This window comes from Pantherophis guttatus, chromosome 1, assembly GCF_059756535.1.
Source record: "Pantherophis guttatus breed Tessera chromosome 1, ASM5975653v1, whole genome shotgun sequence".
In the NCBI taxonomy this organism is placed as follows: domain Eukaryota; kingdom Metazoa; phylum Chordata; class Lepidosauria; order Squamata; family Colubridae; genus Pantherophis; species Pantherophis guttatus.
Window position 1 is genome coordinate 265042348 of NC_142063.1, and position 21883 is coordinate 265064230.

The 21883-nt window shown below is 37.2% G+C and overlaps 1 protein-coding gene across 2 annotated transcripts in view; it reads left to right on the forward strand.

Moving 5' to 3' along the window:
* The window catches only part of MTHFD1L (methylenetetrahydrofolate dehydrogenase (NADP+ dependent) 1 like), a 122060-nt gene that overhangs the window by 42335 nt on the left and 57842 nt on the right, over positions 1 to 21883 (forward strand). For both annotated transcript variants that reach the window (XM_034419016.3, XM_034419015.3), the window contains exons 14-20: positions 1549 to 1656; positions 3559 to 3633; positions 6127 to 6229; positions 9282 to 9358; positions 10287 to 10427; positions 14991 to 15059; positions 18449 to 18560. In XM_034419016.3, the coding sequence (XP_034274907.2) occupies positions 1549 to 1656; positions 3559 to 3633; positions 6127 to 6229; positions 9282 to 9358; positions 10287 to 10427; positions 14991 to 15059; positions 18449 to 18560 (685 nt within the window). The remainder of the gene's footprint in view (positions 1 to 1548; positions 1657 to 3558; positions 3634 to 6126; positions 6230 to 9281; positions 9359 to 10286; positions 10428 to 14990; positions 15060 to 18448; positions 18561 to 21883) is intronic.

Sequence of the window (21883 nt, forward strand, 5' to 3'; positions counted from 1 at the left end):
GAATTGACACCTAATTTGTGTCTTCCACCCAAAAAAATCAACCTTCCTCTGCTTATACCAAGGTCCATCCTGAAAATTTCATTTTTATTTTTATTTTTTAATTTGATTTATATGCCGCCCTTCTCCGGAGACTCAGGGCGGCTTACAACGCGTTAAGCAATAGCCTTCATACTTTTGTATATTTATACAAAGTCAGCTTATTGCCCCCACAAACTGGGTCCTCATTTAACCTATCTTAGAAAGGATGGAAGGCTGAGTCAACCTTGAGCCTGGTAAGATTCGAACCTGCAGTAATTGCAGGCAGCTGTGCTAATAACAGGGTGCTTTAGACCACTGTACTACCAAGGCCCTTTTGTGTACCAGTTTGCATGTGATCCAAGATCAAGTGGCTCTACTCACGGTCACTCATGCCCTAGTCATGTCTCAGTTACCGCAATGCACTCTACATGGGGCTGCCTTTGAAGAGCATCTGGAAAATTCATCTGGTCAAAATGCAGTGGCACGAGTGATTACATTTCATGAGCTGCTTTGGTTACCAATTTGTTTCCAGACCCAATTCAAGGTGCTGGTGTTGATCTTTAAAGCCGTTATGGCATGGGGCCAGGTTATTTGAGAATCACCTTCCCCCGATTTCATCTGCCTGTCTCGCTATATCTAGTAGAGAGGGCAAGTTATGGTTTTCATCGTCTAGGAAGCTACTTTTAGTGGACCATAGACAGCAGGCCTTCTCTGAATTGGTGCCCACATTGTGGACTATTCTCCCCACTCAGGTGAGGTTGGCCTCATCTCTTTGAGTTTCTGAAGGTCACTCAAGACTTGGCCTGAGGACCCAAGGTAATGGGTGAGCTAATGAGGTGGCTGCGTCATTGACAACGTCCCTTCTTCTAATTTTTATTTTAGCTTTGTTTTTTGTAGTTGTAGATGTTTTAATGGTTAATAATTGCAATAACATTTGTGGGTGTTTATTGATTGTTTTAACTTGTAAGAATCACTTGTTCTGTGAGATGTGTGGCTATATAAATTATGTAGGTAGATGATATACAGACAGACACACGGACATTAATTAATTCATTCATTGGATTAATTTTCTCAGGGATATTAATTAAACTTTTCAATTATTGAAACATATGAAAAGCTTTATTGCCACCCAGATTTTTATTTCTTATAGAGTCTGAGGTAGATTCATGCAGTTATTTTAAAACACATGTCATTTTTGTTCCTCTTTATCCAAATCATAAATCAAAATGATTTCTAAATGGATCTGTGCAAATCACCCACAGCCTGCCACATTAAAAAAGTAATATTTTCAACTTTCCTGTATGAATTTCTGCTTAGGTCATGAGAACTAAGTTATTGAACAGAGAACTGGGACCATCTTAGCGTAGTAAATCACTTCAGCCACGACAGTTATGATTCCATAATATTTCAAACTGCTCATCTGAACTACTAATCCCAGAAGTGAAAGTGTTTGGATGAGTTGAAACAACTGACACTAGTTTAATGGAGTGTGCAAAAAGAATGTCTTTTTCATATTTCATTCCTATATAGTTCAACCTTCACTTAACTGGTGATATTCATGCCATTACTGCAGCAAATAATTTGCTGGCTGCTGCCATAGATGCTAGGATTCTACATGAGAACACTCAGTCTGATAAGGTAAGAATAATCCTTCACTCTACAGTAATTTTCTGTGAAATGCAATTTTGAGAATATAATAATTAAAACCATTTCAAATATTTCATCATTGACCGCTAGGAGTTTGAAGGTCTGAGACTTGTGTGGAGAAAAGAAAAGTTGGATTTTCCCCTTGCTTTGTTCCCTTTAAATCCATCCATCCTTCCTTCCTTCCATCCTTCCTTCCATCCATCCATCCATCCATCCATCCTTCTCATTATGAAGGAGAATTTTTTTAATGACATAATGATTCAAAGTTTCAACCCCTTTCTGATCCTACCATGATTTTTAAAAACAATACATGTACAGCAGAACAGTTCTGGCCCTGGGGCTATTACTATTTTTTTTAAAAAAAGGTAGTGCCTACTCTGACTCATGCTTGTAGACATTAATTAATAAAGGGTTTCTCAACCTTGGCAACTTTAAGATATGTGGTCTTCAACTCCCAGTATTCCCTAACCAGCATATGCTGACTGAGGAATTCTGGAAGTTGAAGTTCATATGTCTTAATGTTACCAGAGTTGAGAAATCTTGCAAATGGATTTCTCTGCTCCAGAAGTCTGACTAGGACTCAATGAACTTGTGCTGTAGTGGGCAGAAATCCGTGTATTTAGATTACCAAAAAGAAAATGATGCCCCTAAATATTTCAATCAGAATAGAGCTGGAAGGGACCTTGGAGGTCTTCTAGTCCAGTCCCCTGCTCAAGCAGGAGACCCTATACCATTTCAGACAAGTGACTGTCCAGTCTCTTCTTAAAAACCTCCAGTGATGAAGCACCTACAACTTCTGAAGGCAAGCTGTTCCACTGGTTAATTGTCCTCACTGTTAGGAAGTTTCTCCTTAATTCAAATATTAGAAATAGCCCAAAACTCTGGAGTGATGCAGAGATCAAGTTGCCCATCCAGGCATTCTTATTTTGAGAAAGATAGGTTTGTAGCATCATTGATAGTGACCCCACACATATACATAAATATATACATAATTCTTTGAGCTGGAAAAGATATGCCCATGACCTCCAGGACAGTCTTTTAATTGTGACATGCCACATTTCATATCTATAAGTTTGATGGTTATACACACTGCGTTTTCTCATAAAAGGCACTTTGAAGTTGAAATAACTGTTGGATCGAATATTTCTCTTGAAATGCATAGAATTTCAAAAGATTGCAAAATCATAGGATTAGACTTGGCTAAGTTCTTGGCTTAGATTCAACATTACGTAATCTTTAGTTTGATTTTCCCTTTCTCCTTTTACATCTGGCTCAAAAAAAGGAATGGGAACTCCAGGACAAAGTGATGGCCATCTCTCAGTTGTGGGAGTTGCAATGCAACACTTGGGAGGGAACCAAGTTGGTAGAAACTGCATTTGAGTGACTCAAAAATTAGTTCCAATCTGCTGCATAAATAAGAACAGACCTAGTTTCCAGGGCCAGATTATTTAAGGTATTAGGCAAGGGAAAAAATTAGATTCCCTATCATAAAACTTCCAAGGGGACTGAGGGAGGGTTGATTAAATAAATGCTGTACTTAAGGAAAGAGTTATACTAAATATAATTCTGCCCCCTAAACCTGACACATGCTGGTGTTCTCAGTTTTTCTGTTTTCAGTTCAGCTTTTCAGGGGAGTACTACACAATCTCTCTGCCGAAGCCTTCCTTTCCCATTCATGTGCATTTTATTAATTATGACACCAACTCATTTTATAGCAGCTTGTTTTGTTTCTTTCTTAAAAGAGGGAAAATTGTCTCAGAAGCTACAGTAAATAGAGGCATGCTTAGAAGAGCTTTGTAACTTGGATACAAAGCTTGAACAGAATTATCTGTCTATAATGCCTAATTGGAATAGCACTTACCTTACTGGTATTTACTGTTGTATTCTTTACAGGCCTTATATAATAGATTGGTTCCATTAGTCCATGGAGAAAGGAAATTTTCAGCTATTCAACTTGCACGCATGAAAGTAAGTAGTTCTTTAAGGAATATCTTAGAGAAACTTTTGGAAGACATTGGTTTGGGTGTCCCAAAGGTGCTTTTTCAAGAGGCAACTGGACTTTCTGGTTTTTCTTTAAAGACGTTTCACTTCTCATCTAAGAAGCTTCTTCAGCTCTGACTGGATGTGAGTCCCCACCATCCAGTCAGAGCTGAAGTAGCTTCTTGGATGAGAAGCGAAACGTCTTTAAAGAAAAACCAGAAAGTCCAGTTGCCTCTTGAAAAAGCACCTTTGGGACAACTATGACCTGGATGACTGAGAATCTCTATAGACATTGGTTTGGGCTTTTATTTTGAAAATAAAAGAAATAAAGTTGATACAGACTTTAATGAAAAGAGGAGGAGGAGGAGATCCTAATAAAGACTGGCCTGGCTACACGCAAGAATAGGATGAAATAAATGTAACTGGGGCACGATTAAAGATGCTGAGCTTGTCAGCTGGAAAGCTGACAGCCCAGGTTCAAGATCTAAGCTCTCCGCAATGAGGTGAACCCACCTGTTACCTGCCTCAGTGCCTGTCCACCTAGCAGTTCAAAAACATGGAGATGTGAGTAGATAAATAGGTACCACTTCGTTGGGAAGGTAACAGCATTCTGTGCAGCACAGCATATAATTATGCTGGCCACATGACCATGGAAATATCTTGGGACAACGCTGGCTCCCTCAGCTAAGAAACGGAGATAAGCACTGTCCCCTAGAGTCAGACATGACTGGACAGGGGAAACCTTTACTTTTACCTTTAAATGTAACTATTTGCTTCCATCATATGGAATTCTTTATGGGGTTAGGGAATTCCTCTAAAAGAGAACAACGGGAAGGCATTTTCATGTGCTTTCAGCAACTCACATTTTTACAGCTGTTAAAAAGTGGTTCGTAGCTTTAAATTATAATCAAAAGGACCCTGAAGTGAATAAAAATATTTACTTTTAAATACAGTATATTTATACTCTTTGGTTGTTCAACTTCAAGCAAACCACCAAGTTCTGAATCACCACGAGGATAGGAAAAATGATTATGTATAGACTGCCCACGTCTATGCAAAAAGCAAGGTAGATTCAGAATAATTATATGCTCCAGAGTTATTTAAGAAGCTGGAGAAATCTTTAAATTAATGCCACATTACTTGGGTGAGGGATGCTGAAAAGATTATGTACATATCTTGCTGAAATTCCTTGATTTTTCTCACTGATGGATACAAATAGCAGACTGGAATTGTAAAACAATGGCAAGCAGCTATTTATCTTAACAGTTAAATGTCTTCTCTGGGAATTACTAAATTTGATTATGATTCTCAGTCTTCTCAGAGGAAAACAATCCAGCCATACATTTTGTATATAAAATTTCTCTAATCAAATGTTAAGATTACGTAGTTGCTTAAAATGCTGTCCAACATATTTTTGAAAAAGTGAAGGAAAGAGAAAGAACTTAATTTAGAATGGAAATTATAATTATACAAATTATAATACATTTGAGATCACATTTTGATTAATAACAATTGCAATGTGTTGATTTAGATAACACGACAGCTTAATTTATGGGGCAGGCTAGCACTTTTGATAACCATGAGATGACATTGGATGGCTGCAAAGACATTACTCCAAGAGCCAAATGTTCTTTATTTTTTATTTTCACTTGCATTTTGCACTGTCCAGTTGTTGTTCTTCTGGAAAATAAAACAGGATAAGATAAGTTCTACATTTATTTCTGCTACAGAATAATACTTGGAGATACAGAATTAGGAAAGAAATTAGTCTCTTATCCCATTCTCCATTCACAATAGCCTTATCTGCTAGAGATTAAATTTAAGCAGGTCATTCAAGATAGTTGTTTAACAACATACATTGGAGATTCAATAACTGCCTCCTACTGAGCCTCTTACTAGCAGTTCCACTACTAGATATACTGGGTGTCTACAGCAGAGAGATGAATCCTGTAGGCAGCTGGATCCAGAATATTTTGTTACATTGAAGAGTCTCTGCTCCGAGAAAGGTCTTCCTTCTCATAATTTCATATCTGGTTTATTGTAAAGATGGCTAAACTTCCATTTTGTGCTCCTTGAGGCAAACAGGACCTTGACCACCCAGTATCCCATAGACATATTTGTCTTCCATTGTATGCAGCAATTACAATAGTTTGATAGGGCTTATGATTTGTTTTTGGTATGGACTGTTTCACACTTCATTCACAAGACATATTACTGATATTTGCTGCTGCTTTTCCTCCTCTTTCTTGTTCCACTGGAAAAGATAATTAAAAACTGGAATGTCTATTGGAATGGCTGTCCCATAAACCACTGCCTGCTTGATTTCTACATTAGGATAAACTGCAGTGAATCAGATCAGGCTTTGGGTGCCATGTAAACACAATTTAGCATATATGAGAAGTAGTTATATGCCCTGAATATGAATACTATGGTCAGATGTGTAAATTCTATATGTGTTTCTTTCTCTTTATTTGTTTTTAGAGGCTCGGAATAACCAAAATAGATCCTAAAACATTAACTGCAGATGAGATTAACAGATTTGTGCGACTTGATATAGACACATCTACAATAACATGGCAAAGGGGTAGGTATTAAAAAAAAGAAGTCTCCATCTAGTCTACTTTGCTCTTGCATAAAGTCATCAACTAGATACCTCCTGGAAAGTTTCAACCCTAACATAAACAAATACTTTTGAAAAAAGCAGAGTTTTATATGCAGTTCTTGGCAAAAGCTTCTTCTCAGAACTGATTAAGTTATTCAGTGAAAAGGAAAAGAAACCTGTGCATTTGCTTAACTATCTTTTGTGATTTGATAATGGGCTCTGGAAGCAGAGCAAAATCTGACACTATCCTGATTAGTATTTTGGAAACATGTTAATAAGCATGGTCTTGATTTTTCCTGTATATTTTGTACTTTGAATTTTGAGAACTGGAAATATGACAAATGTTCCCCTTTTCTTCTTTTAACTCAATGATTTTATTGCTCTGGGCTAAAGACCCACAAAGACCTAACATAAAAGCTATGTAAATGTTCTTCCCATTTCTTAGCTTTTTGCAATTCTCAGCAAATTTGGTGAATGTGAGAATGTGAAAGATCCTGCTATAAGAATCCCACTCTTACCCAGAATAAAAGCATGGGCAATTTGTAGTGGAAAGCTGTAGTGTAAATATCTTTGATTTCCTTAGTTTTTTTATAATACCATAGAAGCTGAAAATGGGAGAATGTTGGTAACAATTATAAACAATGGCTTGGTAATATAGATAAGCCAAAGAGTATAAATTGTATGTCTTCCTCAAAAATGCACATATCCTGTGAGGATGGTGTATTTTTGCCGTATGTATTTCTAACGTTCACAGGTCCCATTTCCTGAAAAACCTGCATTTAGAATTGGATGAAGAGATCATAAATTAATAGTGTTGGATGTTTCTCCAATAGGCATCTGTTGAAGGAACACGCAAACCTATGACTTATGTATTTTTTCTGATATCAAGAAATACAAAAGGAGAGGGTTTGCCTTAAGACATAACATTTCATCATTTTATTCATCGCTGCAGCTAGTAGGAGATATTTATGTTTCTTCCATGTAATCAGGACCCTGATTGGCCATGACTTCTGTTTGCCTGGAAGAGGCCTGTGTGCCTCTCCCTGTGTGTGGCCCTGTGTTGTCTGCTGTCATAAAATCTCAGTCTGTCATAGGCTGATTTTGGTCATAGAGTAGAAGTATATATTCAGCAGATGGAATTTAGCATACTAAGTAATCATAGAACAAATACATAATGCATTTTGGTAAATCTAGGTTGCACAATTTAAGTTACTTTTTTTTTTTTAATTGATTTATATGCCGCCCTTCTCCGGAGACTCAGGACGGCTTACAATGCGTTAAGCAATTTACTTTGCTTAACGCATTGTAAGCTTTTACTTACAAGCAAGTTACTTGTCCATATATATCTCCTATCAAAAGATTATAAATTTGTCCCCATTTTAGATGTAGCATGGAACACCCCTATAAGTTAGTCATTGGTTTCTTCTTCCATGATGTCGCAAGGTGAAAATAGCTTTCCTTCCAGAATGAGTAGCACAAATCAAAAGTGTCAAGAAAATATCTGTAACTCAAAGAGTTTTTAAAACAGTCTGTATTTGTGGCCTACAAAATGTTATTTTAGAAAGCTTGTTTGATTTTTGTACATTAGTGGTGTTTTTTTCCATATATATATTGAATTTAAATATCATCTAATGTCTTATAAACAAAAGGGCTTCCTTAAATTTCTGCATTCTTCATTGCAGTAGAACAGCATGTCCTTCCAAATTTTCATTTAACCCTAACCCTCTACCAAAAGGGATTTTGGGTGGCAAATAGAATAAAAACATACTACTTAAAAAGACCATTTAGAACATGCTCATTGTTCACCTAAATGTAAAGGTAAAGCCTCTTTCAAGTCAGGTTTAACTCCTGGTAACTTCATGGACAGCAATATAGAAGTGACTTGATCTTCCTTCTTTTGGGACATTTTTAAATATATTTTTTTGACTTAACAGTCTAACCTACAGTTTTGGTGTTCCCTGGAGATCTGACATCCAAATCTTAACAGAGTCTTAAATTTCTCAAATTATCCTTATTTCAGGGGTGAAATTCAAAATGTTTCCCTACCGGTTCTGTGGGCATGGCTTGGTGGGTGTGGCAGGTGAAGGATGCAAAATCCCCATTCCCATCGCACTCGGGGGCTGGCCTGAGGTGGTATTTGCTGGTTCTCCGAACTACTCAAAATTTCCACTACCGGTTCTCCAGAACCTGGCAGAACCTGCTGGATTTCATCCCTGCCTTATTTCCAACGATTATTGGCTCCAAGGGTGATTTGGATTGTTTTAAATGAAAAATGAGGTTCCAATGATGAATGTTCAGAAAAATGGTCAATCTGGGGAGACTTCTAAGAAAAGGTCATTCTATCTTTGTAGCTGAAAGGTTAAGTTTTCCTATAGACAAAACTTAGAGCAGATAATTTTACAGAAGGTTTTTTTCATATGATTTTGCTAAGCAATATTTTGAATTGCCTTTTGACTTTGTGTCTGTTAAAATATTAATAATTTACACTCAGAAATTAATATTTTAAACATTTCTATAATCATATTGCAAAAAATGTCATTATTCTAGTCCCATGTAAACGTTTGCAACAAAATTCAACCATGCGAAAAAATTCTGTTGCTCTATCTGCTACAGTTCCACGCTTCCATAGCTTTTCAAAAGAATAACATACATTAAAGATAATGAAATATGTGGATGCTTAAATTATATCTATAATATACTGCTCAAAAAAATAAAGGGAACTCAAGCAGAAGACATCCGAGATCTGAATGAATGGAATAGCCTTATTAAATACTTTGTTCTTTACATACAGTAGTTTATACACTGCTCAAACAACTAAAGGGAAAACAAAACTACTGTATGTAACGAACAAAGTATTTAATAAGGCTATTTCATTCATTCAGATCTCGGATGTCTTCTGCTTGTGTTCCCTTTATTTTTTTGAGTGGTGTATATTAACAGGGTAAGATATGCAAACATTTCCCACCCAATTTTGGCAGAAGAACAGAAGCTTTGATACTTTAGTAAATGTTTCAGCTATTTGTTTTCCTTTCAGTGGTGGATACAAATGATAGATTCCTTAGAAAAATAACAATTGGCCAAGCAAATACAGAGAAGGGATTTTCTCGCCAGGTAAGTAAAGTTCCAATACATTGTATGTTTGAGATTAAATTTCATGTAGACTTTATGATGCTCCGTTTCTGCTATTATTTCAGTAAATTGATATACCAAGGTGTAGAAATGAATAAATCTGCACAATAGCTTGACATACAGTTTAGGATCATTATTTCTGTTTCTGTTAAACATAATCTATGTTTATTCTAGAAATTCAATCTGCTTTACTATCTATAGCATTGAAGAATAATTTCATTTCAGCATAGAATTAGATAGAGTTTGAAAAAAATATGTAGAGCTAGAACTCAATGGGTTACCTCTATTGATAAATTAACTCAAAAGCAATATGGATGAAATGGCCACCTGAGATTCCAGTATACTCTTGAGAGCACTTAAGAGCCTATTGCTAAACAAAATAAATATACGATATCAGATGGAAAATACAACCTCTTTCAAGCTTACTGTGATGGGCAGGTGGGCCTAATTCTTTATATAAATATAGCTAGAGAAATAACTAGATAAGAAATTGGTCTTCCAAATAACCATAAAGGCAATGTTGTCTTTACTACGTTAAATGAGAGAATATGTTATAAACTTTCTCTAGGGCTATAGGGATCAAACCATTCCTAGCACTCATCTAAGTACTGAGTTCTTGGGATGTTATCTAGCACCATGCTGATCTTGCCAGCTTTGTAGACCAGTAGAGAACAATATAAAATCTCCTACCAGTGAGCTTGACATGGTGTCTAAATAAACTGCAGATTGCTTTGTTGTTTTCTTAGCAAGAATATACAAGTGGTTTCCACGACCGTCTTCTGGGTGTTTTTTTTAAAAAACTTCCCAGTCTAGCTGACAGCTGTGAGACTATGCTAGGCATGTAGGGCATCTACCGATAGTTATGAACTTTGAATGTCTACTTTCTATAACTTTCCTTTTCTGTTCACAGACTCAGTTTGATATAGCTGTTGCAAGTGAAATTATGGCAATATTAGCGTTAACCAGTAGTCTGTCTGATATGAAAGAGAGACTGGGAAAAATTGTAGTTGCTAACAACACAAAAGGGCAACCTGTGACAGCAGAAGATTTGGTGTGTATTATATATTTATAATGTTTTCATAATGTTTCAGTGGTTGACAAGCAGCAACATAATATAAAATAATACAGTAATCATAAAAATAGTCAATTTTATCAAATAATAATACAAGCAAACATGATAGAATCATAAAACAATACCATATATAGAGCCAGACAAAACCTCATCAGTTTCCCAGTAACTCTGCCTATACGTGTCTCTGTCCTCAAATGCATGTTGGAAAAGTGAGAGTACAAATCTTATAGCTGGCAGAAGTGCAGGAGCTATTTTCCTGTGGAAAATATCTTCTTGAAATACTATATCTTAACAAGGCATGGCAAGCAAGCGCTCTCTATAACTGTGATGGCGAACCTATGGCACGTGTGCGGGGGGCCGTGCGTGCATGCACAGGGAGTGGGGTGCACACAGGCACGGGGCATGGGGCGCATGCGTGGAGGCATGGCGCATGCACGGGGGCACACGTGCATTGCATTTTGGGGGTTCGGGCACGTGCGCTTTGGGCACTTGGTCCAGAAAAGGTTAGCTATCAGTGCTCTATAAGCACTCTATCTCTTTAGGTTTTGTTTAGAGTAAGTGATCTCAATCAGCCTCTAAGGCATGTAGGATTTCAAAGGGAATCCCAACCTCTTGAAATGCACCTGAAAATATATCGGCAACTGATATAGGATATATGGTGGAAGATGCCAAGACTACTGCAATTAGTAAAGAACACAGGACACCAGTTCCCACAGTATTGGTGTTTTATGACAATTTTCCTGTTAATGTGCAGAGCATTACATTTTGCATTTTTTTGTATGAGCTTTAAGCATGCAATACTTTTTGAAAATGTTTTTTTTGGGGGGGGGGGTAGAAAAACAGTGCAGGTAAGGGATAACATGCTACCTACCTATTCATGAAGCAGTTGCTCAGACAAACCAAACATTAGTCTACATGCATACATTCTCCTTGCTTTTTTTGAAAAGGTCTTTAATCACTTTGCTTTCCTGTTGCTTTCATCCCTTTTGGAGTGGAGAACATGGGAGACCAATTTCAAGTAACTATTTGTAGAACATTAATAACAGTATTATAAACATTTGTTCTCAAAATATCTTACTTTCATTTGAGTGTATATTTTGATTAATAGAAAGGTAGAGGTTTATGTGTCCAGTCGTGTCCGACTCTAGGAGGTGGGGTTTAACTTTGTTTCTTGGCTGATGGAGCCAGCGTTGTCTGAATACATTTTTTATGGTAATGCGGCCAGCATGGCTATACTCCAAAGTCACACAGAACATTTGTGTTCCCACTGAAGTGCTACCTATTAATCTACGTGCATTTGCATGCTTTTGAACTGCTAGGTGGGTAGGAGCTGGGATAAGAAACAGGAGCACATCCCATTATGCAGCACTCGGGTCTCAAACCTGGACTGTCAGCTTTGCAGCTGACAAGCTCTGTATCTTTAACCGCTGAGCCATCGCACACCCTCATTTTGATTAATATTAGCATATATTCAAATATGAATTCATTTTTTAAATTACTTTGATTTCTGTCTCTATAAAATGTTTTCATAGGTTTTTTACAATTCCTAATTTAATATTCAGCCAAAACCACTAATTCCTTCTTTCTTTTATTTCATTCGGATATGAATAATATTTAATATACCCAGCAACTCTCTTTGGTCTGAATTTCAAGATTGCTATATCACATCTTGAGCACAGTGTAATGAAATCTAAAATACACATTGACCGATGAAAACCAGATGCTGCAAGGAATGGAGATGGGAGGAGGCAGAGAAGGGAAAGATAAATTGAATATTTAATAAACTCAGAAGCTCTTTTCAAAAGTGTAATGGTTTTTAAGAAAGCCTGCCTCAGTAATGGAACTACAGGGTTTGTTGCCAAAATATGGTGTTCATTGAGCACAGTCTTAAAGACTAGATTGCAATTTGGCTGCTATATCATAGCAATACGTTTGATGGATTGATGCCATATCTTCATGGTAAATTAAAATGGCACCCTTAAGATTAGTATTTCAGCAGCCTTAAAGAATATTAAATAAATATGTAGCTATTTATATAGTAATGGCATTGATCAAGTTACATATCTTAGAAAAATATAGAAATGCACCTATTTAGTAATCCATTCATTTTACAAAGAATGTACAGGTAAGAATATTTCTGCAACCCAAAAGTGTGAGGATCAGTCGTAAGCCACTTTTTTTCAACCCCACTATAATTGGTTGTTAAATGAATGGCTATAAATTGAGGGCTCTCACTAATTCTTTACAATGAATCTGAGTTAAGATAAACTTTGAAAATTTCATTGAAAATTGAAACGCAGATTTAATCTGAAAGGCACAGTGTGGGACAATTAATAAATCATCAGACAAATTATCTGTATATGAAAGCACCTGCAAATAAGCACCTGCACCTGCTTCCATGGGCAGCCTGAAATTTAAAACTGAAATTGATTGATTGCTTATGTGCTATCAAGTCATTGTCATCTCTTAGTGATCACATAAGTAGATTTTCTTCATGGGTACAGATTGCTAAATTCCAAAACATGGCAAATTTGGCTTTCAGATTACTACTACTTGAACAACTTATAGCCACTGGAAGGAGGGAAGGAAGGAAGGAAGGAAGGAAGGAGAAAGAAAGAAAGAAAGAAAGAAAGAAAGAAAGAAAGAAAGAAAGAAAGAAAGAAAGAAAGAAAGAAAGAAAGAAAGAAAGAAAGAAAGACAGTCTGATCGTGGATCTCAGCCAGTTATTTTTAAAGAACGTGCAGATTAACACAATGCCCTATTTGTCTTACAGCTTCTCAGCTAATGTTGAAAGTATACTACTTCCTTGCTTGAATTTGCATAAATCAATAGCAGCCATTGAGAGAATTAATTAATTGTCTTTACTGTAAACTGTGGCAATGAATTCCATTTAATTCTGTGCTGAGTGAAAAAGACCATCCATTTGTATATCCTATATTTCTTGGATGACAGTAGGTTCCGTTATTATAGGAGACCGAGAAATACATTTTTCCAAACTAGATATAATTTTACTGATCCAACTGCCTTTTAAGAAAAATGATTAAAAGCCCCAACATTGTTGATAACCGTTACTCATAAAGAAGGTTATATAACTTCCCAATCCTTCTCATTTCTCTTTCCCATCTCTACAGTGTCGATTTCAAAATGGGGCATAATCCAGGTTCCAAATCTTGCTTCACATTTTAATAGGAAAAGCAGTAAGGTTTTAACAATTGTAATAATATGCTAATAATTTCAGTAGTCCCCACTCCGCATAAATAAAAATGGTTAGGAGAGACTGGAATCTCTGGTTCTCCTAGATTTTCTTTTGCTGGCATTTTATAAGTGCCCTCATAATGTCTGCTAGGAGTGCTTGCCTGTTGATAAATTGCTTGCATGGGAGGCAAAGAGTTATATACTACTAATTTATCAGAATCTTAGCTGCTACCTCCTTCACACACATCAGTACTTTCCTAGCAGGAAGATCCTTATGGTCTTTATTTACTTTTGTCCTTTTTAATGGTAGGAGGTGAGCTGCTCAAACCCATCACTAGAATGCAACTCCCCAAATTGTTTATTTCCTCTGAAAACTTACGGGGACCATTTATGTTCCCGAGGCAGTCTTACAATGTATATAGGTTGATGCTTTATAGGTGGCACAAGAAACTTGCTAGATATTTTGGGAAAGATCCACAGTACATTCAAATTCCTCAGGCTAACCCATCAGCAATGCGGGTTATAGATGGTAGCATGAATGAGCTAGACCCGTGATGGTGAACCTATGGCACGCATCCCAGAGGTGGCATGCAGCACCCTCTTTGTGGGCACACGAGCCATCGCCACAGTTCAGCTCTGCCACACATGGGTGTGCGCCTCCCACCGGCCAGCTGGTCTTCGGGTCTCTGCCACGCATGCGTGTGGGGATGGGGTGTGTGTGGGGGCCCTGCTCACACACGCATGGGGGGGCAGGAGGCATGCACGGAGCTGCACGCGTATTGCATTTGGGGGGTTAAGTGCACGCACATTCACACGTGCACGCGTGCGCTTTGGGCACTTGGTCCGGAAAAGGTTAGCCATCACTGAGCTAGACTATTTTTCTTCAAAAGGAGCCCCCCCCCCCCCCCCCCGGTTTACAAAAATGACGTTTGATTTCTCAGGAGAAATCTAAGGGAAATCTTCCCCTTCTAACACTTGTAGAAACTCTGGCAAAGGTAGTAATCTTGAATAATGTCAAGTTATTAAACCACATAACACTTTGTTGACCTGTGTCTTGACATATTTTAACATTTGGTACAAATTACGTCTTCCAAATTAAAATGTTTCAATATTGTAAGTCAGAAACTTATTTGCAGTTTATAGAAATTGAGGCCATTCTTTTTTCTTGTTTTCTTTTAAGTTATGATACCATCATATTATAAAGCTAGAATAATCCATTCTAGCTTTATCCATTCTAGGTTTGTTTGTTTTTACCTAAATTACTTGATGCCTTAGGTTAGTTTGCTTGAACTTCTTAGTTTCAAATAACATTAACCTTAAAAATAAAGAAAAATCTCTTTGTTTTAGGGAGTAACTGGTGCTTTGGCAGTTTTGATGAAGGATGCAATTAAACCAACATTGATGCAGACTTTGGAGGTGAGTCTAGTCCTCTGTAATCCAAAACTTCATTTCTTTCTTCATAAGTCTAAATTGCCAGCATATGTTTTAAAGTATTTAACATGTTAAGGGTACGCTCATTGCTATTCATCCCCTAGAAAAATGGGGTTCACTCACAGAACAAATTCCCCATCCCACATATTGCCCAAGTCTGTACCAATGGCTTCTGGGATCATAAGAGTGATGAGGCCAAAGATGGCTGGGAAATGAAAAGGAAGTCTTTAAAATGAAAAGGAAGAGTTACCCAAAGCTGCTTTTTCAAAAGGCAATTGGACTTTCTTTGTTTTTCCTCAAAGACATTTCACTTCTCATCCAAGAAGCTTCTTCTGAAAAACTGAAGAATTCTTCAGAAAAATTCAGCTTCTTCTGAATTTTTGTTCAGCTTCTTCTGAAAAATTGTTCAGAAGAATTCTTGGAGAAAAATTCTGAATAAGCTTCTTCGGTTCAGAATTGAAGGAGCTTCTTGGAGAAGTGAAATGTCTTCAAGGAAAAACAAAGAAAGTCCAATTACCTTTTGAAAAAGCTCCTTTGAGACAACCATGACCTGGATGACTGAGAATCTCCACAAACATTCTTCAGTGTGACAAGAAAATCTGACGTTTGATCACATGACATTAGATTATTCCTGAATGTGCAAATGATTACACTGCATGACATTACCACTTTTATTTTTTATTTTTTATTTTAATTTTTTATTGACATAACACAAAACATAAGTATACATACATACAAACAAACATACTATACATAAACAAACTAAACATTAAAATCAAGTATAATACCTGAACTTTGATAATAGAGTTATCACAGTAATTAAATATTTGTATATCTAAATATGTATATCTTTCATTATATAACGATTTATTTGACGATATTCAATTCCATTTCCTCATTTTTGTGTTCTTGGGTGGTATTCCCTTATTTTATCTTCTTATTCTCTAGCCAATCATACCATTTGTGCCAAATTAAATAGTAGTCTGTGTCTTCCTTTTCCTGTATTTCCTTTGTCAGTCTGTCCATCTCCGCGCATTCCATTATTTTTTGTATTATCCGCTCCTCTGATGGCGTGTCTTCCAGTTTCCATGTTTGTGCGAAAGTGATTCTAACTGCTGTCAAAATGTGTATTATCAGGTATTTTATTTCTTTTTTGTAGTCTTTTGTCAGTATTCCTAGTAGATATGTTTCTGATTGTCTGGAAAACAATCCAAAAACAACTGGAAGAAATTACCTCCCAGAAAGTGCCACTTCTACATTACCACTTTTAATATTTAATTTACAGCACACTAAAGTGAAAATCATTATTTTGCTTCTGTGTTTTCACAAAAGGAATTATTATGGGTACTTATGTGTAATTTTATTCGTGTGTTTTTACTTTGCTTGTATGCTATTTATTCTTAAAAAGCTGAGCGTAGCTAATAGTGTTGAAATAATAATCTGAACCCTTACTTGCATAAACAAAATAAAACATAAAAAACTAGGAAATACAAATACCATTTGCCTGCAAAACCCATCTTCAGTTATAGCACTCCTGCTGTGTCTGGAAGAACAAGTTCAAGATTTTTCTTCAGCAAGAGGGTTGAAACTGAGCAAATTTTATTGGGATGCTGATCCAAAGAGCAGTTATATTGAAAATGACTGCTTTAGAGGCCTGACAACTGACAGTCTCATACAGATGGGATCAGAAAGGAATTGAATTTATTTAATCTGGTTGGATGGGCAGATAAATACAGGAAAAGATGGTCCAGGTCCAGAGTCAAATAGGACATTAAAAATGACAACCAGCACCTTTAATCACACCGGGCACCAATGCATCTCCTGAAGCAATGAAAAGTGAAGCATCCAAGCAATGTTTACCCAGGCTACCATATTTTGGACCAGATATAGCTTCCAAAAGAACATCTTTGTAGAATATGTTATGGTACTTAAAATGGAAGATAAGTAGGGCATGAATGACCCTGAACAGGTCCTCTTGGTCCAGGAATAGTTGCAAATGGCACACAGTTTGTAGCTGTGCAAATGCCCTCCAGCCACAATTGTCATTTGTTCTTCAAGTAGAAGCTTTGAATCTAGGTGAACCTTCAGTGTGTAGATAACCCCTGAGTGCGAGAGTATAACCCCATTCAGATGGAATTTCTCTGGGATCATACGATTCTATCTTGGAGGGATTTAAACTGGCTCCTCCCCCAGAAGAAGGATCCTGGTTCCCATCCCCAAGCACAACCAATTTGCTTTCCATGTTGTACCCCATCTGAAACCTGAAGAGAGCTCTAGAGACAGCAAATTATTTAAGGATCTAATTAATGTGCTACTTCTAGAGCTGTCTGCAGCTGCAGTTTCTCTCAGAGGAATTTTACATCAATTGAATCAGTTGGGAACCCCACAGATCTAAGAGTCAAAAAGAGTTAGCAGGTAATTACATTTTTACTTTCTATCTGTGAAATTCAATGTATATACCCAAAGCAAGAAGATTCATTTTATTCTGTGATGTTTACTCCCATTTAAGAAAGTATACATTATAGCCTGGTGTTCATGGTCTAATTTTAAAAAGCTGAGTTATGACAATGAGTTGATTAAAGGAGATGGCTTAGTTGCAATTCACAGCAGCTCTGTACAAAGAGAACCAGATGATGGCGAGGCTGCAGTTATGGATTATAGAGTAAGATAATGAATTCTACACATTAATAATGAAATTGTTATGATGTAACTCAGTAAGTGAACCTGGATTTACAACAAGAAAGTTTAATTATGTGTTTAGGGACTGTGTTTAATAACACGCCACATACTGAAATACGGCACAATCATAACATGGGATTGCTCTAGAATAGGGGTCAGCAACCTGAGGCTCGGCAGCCACATGTGGCTCTTTCACCCCTCTGCTGCGGCTCCCTGTCACTCAAAATACGCATCACAACCACCAATGTGCGACATCCGCAGGCACACAGTTTATTGAGCTTTTCAACCTTCGGTAGGCCAACCATGGATAAATCCAAGAAAAGAAAAGTTTCAGAACTTTCAGAAGAAAACAGAACGTTTAATTCAACTACATTTTGTGGCTGCTCAAGAAATAGTCAGGCATGGGAAGGGTTTTGTGCTCTCGGTGTTTTGTTTTCTGTGAGAAACGGATCCAAATGGCTCTTTGAGTGTTTAAGGTTGCAGACCCCTGCTCTAGAAGATTGCTTGTATTATGTCAGTAAAAAGATTGATTATATTATACCAATATACTACCTCCTTATTCATGTCAGTTGTTTTACAACTTCATGTTTTAAAATTTAACATAAAACGATTGCTCTCTTGTTCTTAATGTCACATCGATTTAAACTTTAGTAGAGAATTCAATATGTCTATCTGTCCTTATTATTTTCTTCTAGGGTACTCCAGTTTTTGTGCATGCTGGACCTTTTGCAAATATTGCACATGGCAATTCTTCAGTTTTGGCAGACAAGCTTGCCCTGAAATTGGTCGGCAAAGAAGGATTTGTAGGTGAGAAAACTAATATTATTTTAGCATACTGCTGTAGGTCTGGAACAGTTTAGTCTGAAATGTATTCTTAGGAATGAATGCCAAACTATGTATTATCTAACAGCATTTGTTTGTGAAATTTTCAGTTTGATTTATTTATTTATTTTGGATTCTATATTAAAAACATTAAAATGCTGCTGACATTAGAGACAGTAAAATTAATGTCATTAAAACAGTTTTCATAGTGGCATGGGATACACATTAAAGAAATACTTTTTAAAAACTTCCGTAGTGCTCCAGAGCAAACCAGATGAAAGGAGGACTGTGAATTCCACTGTTTCATGTAGTCTTAGTGAAAGGGAAGATAATATCTCTGCTTAGATAGGTGTTTTCAATTAATGATAGATCATAGGCCTTGTTTTCTGGAAACCAAGGCATTCTCTGCTCTGTTCAGGTAAATATAGGGGGGGGGGGATCCATTCTGATATCACAATGAATTGGTTAGTAAAAACAGCTCTGAATCCTAGGATCACAATATTAGGAGAGACTTCAGAAGTCATTTTGTGCAACTTCTTTCCGAATGCAAGATCTGCTAACACATTTCAGACAGGTGACTATCCAGCCTCTATTTGAAGATCTCCAATAAAAGGGAACCTACCTATGTCTGAGACAATCTGGTTCACTGATGACAGCTCCTACCATTCAGAAATGTCTCCTTACACCTAGTCTAAGGGGCATGGTGACTTAACAGTTAAGACTCTAGGCCCGTGATGGCAAACCTATGGCACGGGTGCCACAGGTGGCACGTGGAGCCATATTGGTGGGCACGCGAGTGTTGCCCTAGCTCAGCTCCAGCGTGCATGTGTGCACCAGCCAATTGATTTTCAGGCCTTCTGGTCCCACTGGAAGTCGGGAAACTGGCTGTTTCTGGCCTCCGGAAGACCTCCGGGGGGATGGGGAAGGCTGTTTTTGCCCTCCCCAGGCTCCTAGAAAGCCTCTGGAGCCTGGGGAGGGGGAAAAATGGGCCTACCGGGCCCACCGGGCCATCGCGTGCCAAAAGCAGGGGGAAGTATGGGGGTGGTGATGTCACGAGCACATGCGCAGGAGGCCAGGGCGCATTGAATTATGGATGTGGGCATACACACCCATGACCCACCCACCCAGCTCCCCCTACTTTTGGCACGCGATGGCAAAAAGGTTAGCCATCACTGCTCTAGGCCTTGTTGACCAGAAGGTCAGCAGTTGGAGACCTGAGCTCTGCACAGCGGGGTGAGCTCCCATTCTTGCCCCATCTCCTGCCAACCTAGTAGTTCGAAAGCAAGCAAATGCAAGTAGAAAAATAGGTACCACTTCAGTGGCAAGGTAACAATGTTCTGTGCGCCTTGGTGTATAGTCATGCTGGCCACATGACTATGGAAATGTCTTCAGACAACGCTGACTCTCTCAGCGTTAAGAAGTTAAGAAGTGAAGATGATCACTGCCTCCTAAAATCGGGCACAAATGGTCAAGGGAAACCTTTACCTTTACCTTACACTTGCCTAAATTTGTTTCCCTATGAATTCTTTCTGGTCCTGTCCAGAAGTCTATTCTACAATGGATCAATGACCTGATTCTGCATAATCAATTTACAATGTTTTTAATTTAAACATGGCAGATAAGTTCTCTGGAATAGATCTTTCCATTAGTAAGTCTCTCATACACAGACACACACACACACACACACACACACCTGAGATAGCTTTCCTAGGATGCCTGATGCCTCCTGTTCTAATTCTCCCAGGTTTTCTAATGTCCCTTGATGCTTTAGGCTTTCAACTAGTTTTATGTCTGGTGTTTTTAGCCTCTGCTGCTTTTAGCAGCTTTTTTAATTGACACTGTTTTATTACGTGTTTCTATTGATTTTAGCTATGTTTTACTGCATGCCACTCTGAAAGCTCATTCTATATATATCTGCAACAATCTGTACTGATAATTTGTAGATGCCTGCTATGAACTGTGGGTTTACTTATTTTGCTGGCATAAAATATTTATTGGTTTAAGCTAAGAAGAGAAAATAATAACAAGGTAAATCATTCTGCAACTATTTTGAATTCCCAGTGAATTCTTGATTTACTAAGTTGTTCTCTGGGGTTTTCCCTAACATAGTGAGACATTTCTTGAAACAAATACGATAAATTAATTCTTTTTTTGGAATTGAAAGTAAAATATATTGGCTCTTAGTATCCATGTTACTGAAACACTTGCAATTATTTCACCCTTGTAAAGTCTGTTGGAATAGTCTGTAACTAAAGAATAGTGATGCCATGAATCAAGAACAGGAATAGACATATCAATGAAACCAAATAAAAACAGAGAATGAGTCACTGAATAGAGAATATAGGTAACTGTATTGTATTTTATCTTGACCGGTTTGCTTTTTATCACAACCTTTGTCAAGGGGAGTATATGACAGATTTAATTATTTTAATGTAGACTTTAATATATGAAGGGTGTTGTATTGTTTAGTATATATAAAACATACAAAGATCCATAACTTCTCATCTTCCCCTGATTCCTTTGGCACACAGGCTTTTTCTCTTATTATGATAGCAGATAACTGGATAACTTTTGGCAAACTTTTTAAGCATTGTAAACATAAGTAGGACGGAGCCTTTATCGGCTGTCCAAATAATTTATTTGCTTTATGATACAGTTAAATTGATCATTGAAATAAAATACCTCATGGTAGTTGCTGAGCTATCTATGTAGCATGCATACAGTTTATTATGCCTATCCACACTCCAAAGTCCACAGCAGGTTTATAAATTCCCTTGTAAAAAAAAAAACTGCAGCCTCAATGTTTAAGTGAAATGGATGCTATCCAAAACATTCTTATAAATGTAAAGGGATTTGCTGTATTTCTTTTGTGATGGCCCTTTCTCCAAAAAAGGAAACAAAACCTCAGTTCTTTAGCTGTAAACCCCTTTTGGCAACCTAAGCACAAGTCTTAATATTTGCATTGTCCCAAGTTGTTTATAGCTGTTTGTGTTTGCCTGACTTCACAGAAAATTCACTATGCGATAAGTGTTCCAGAGAGAGTTGCACTCAGACTCCTAGCTATAATACATTGTACTGTAGCAGTGCCTCTCTACTATTTCTTTTTCTAATTAAGAAAATATCTAATGCTTTCTTACCATTATTTTATCTTAAGTTAAGTTCTATTTTCCTGGGTTTTGGATCAAATATTAATTAAGAATTTTGTGTAAGGAGAATCATTGCTCTTAGTATTTAGCTGCAATTTAATCTCACGTCCCATTGCATTCCAGATAATAGGTGGTATGGAAAAAAAAAACCCTATAATTTAC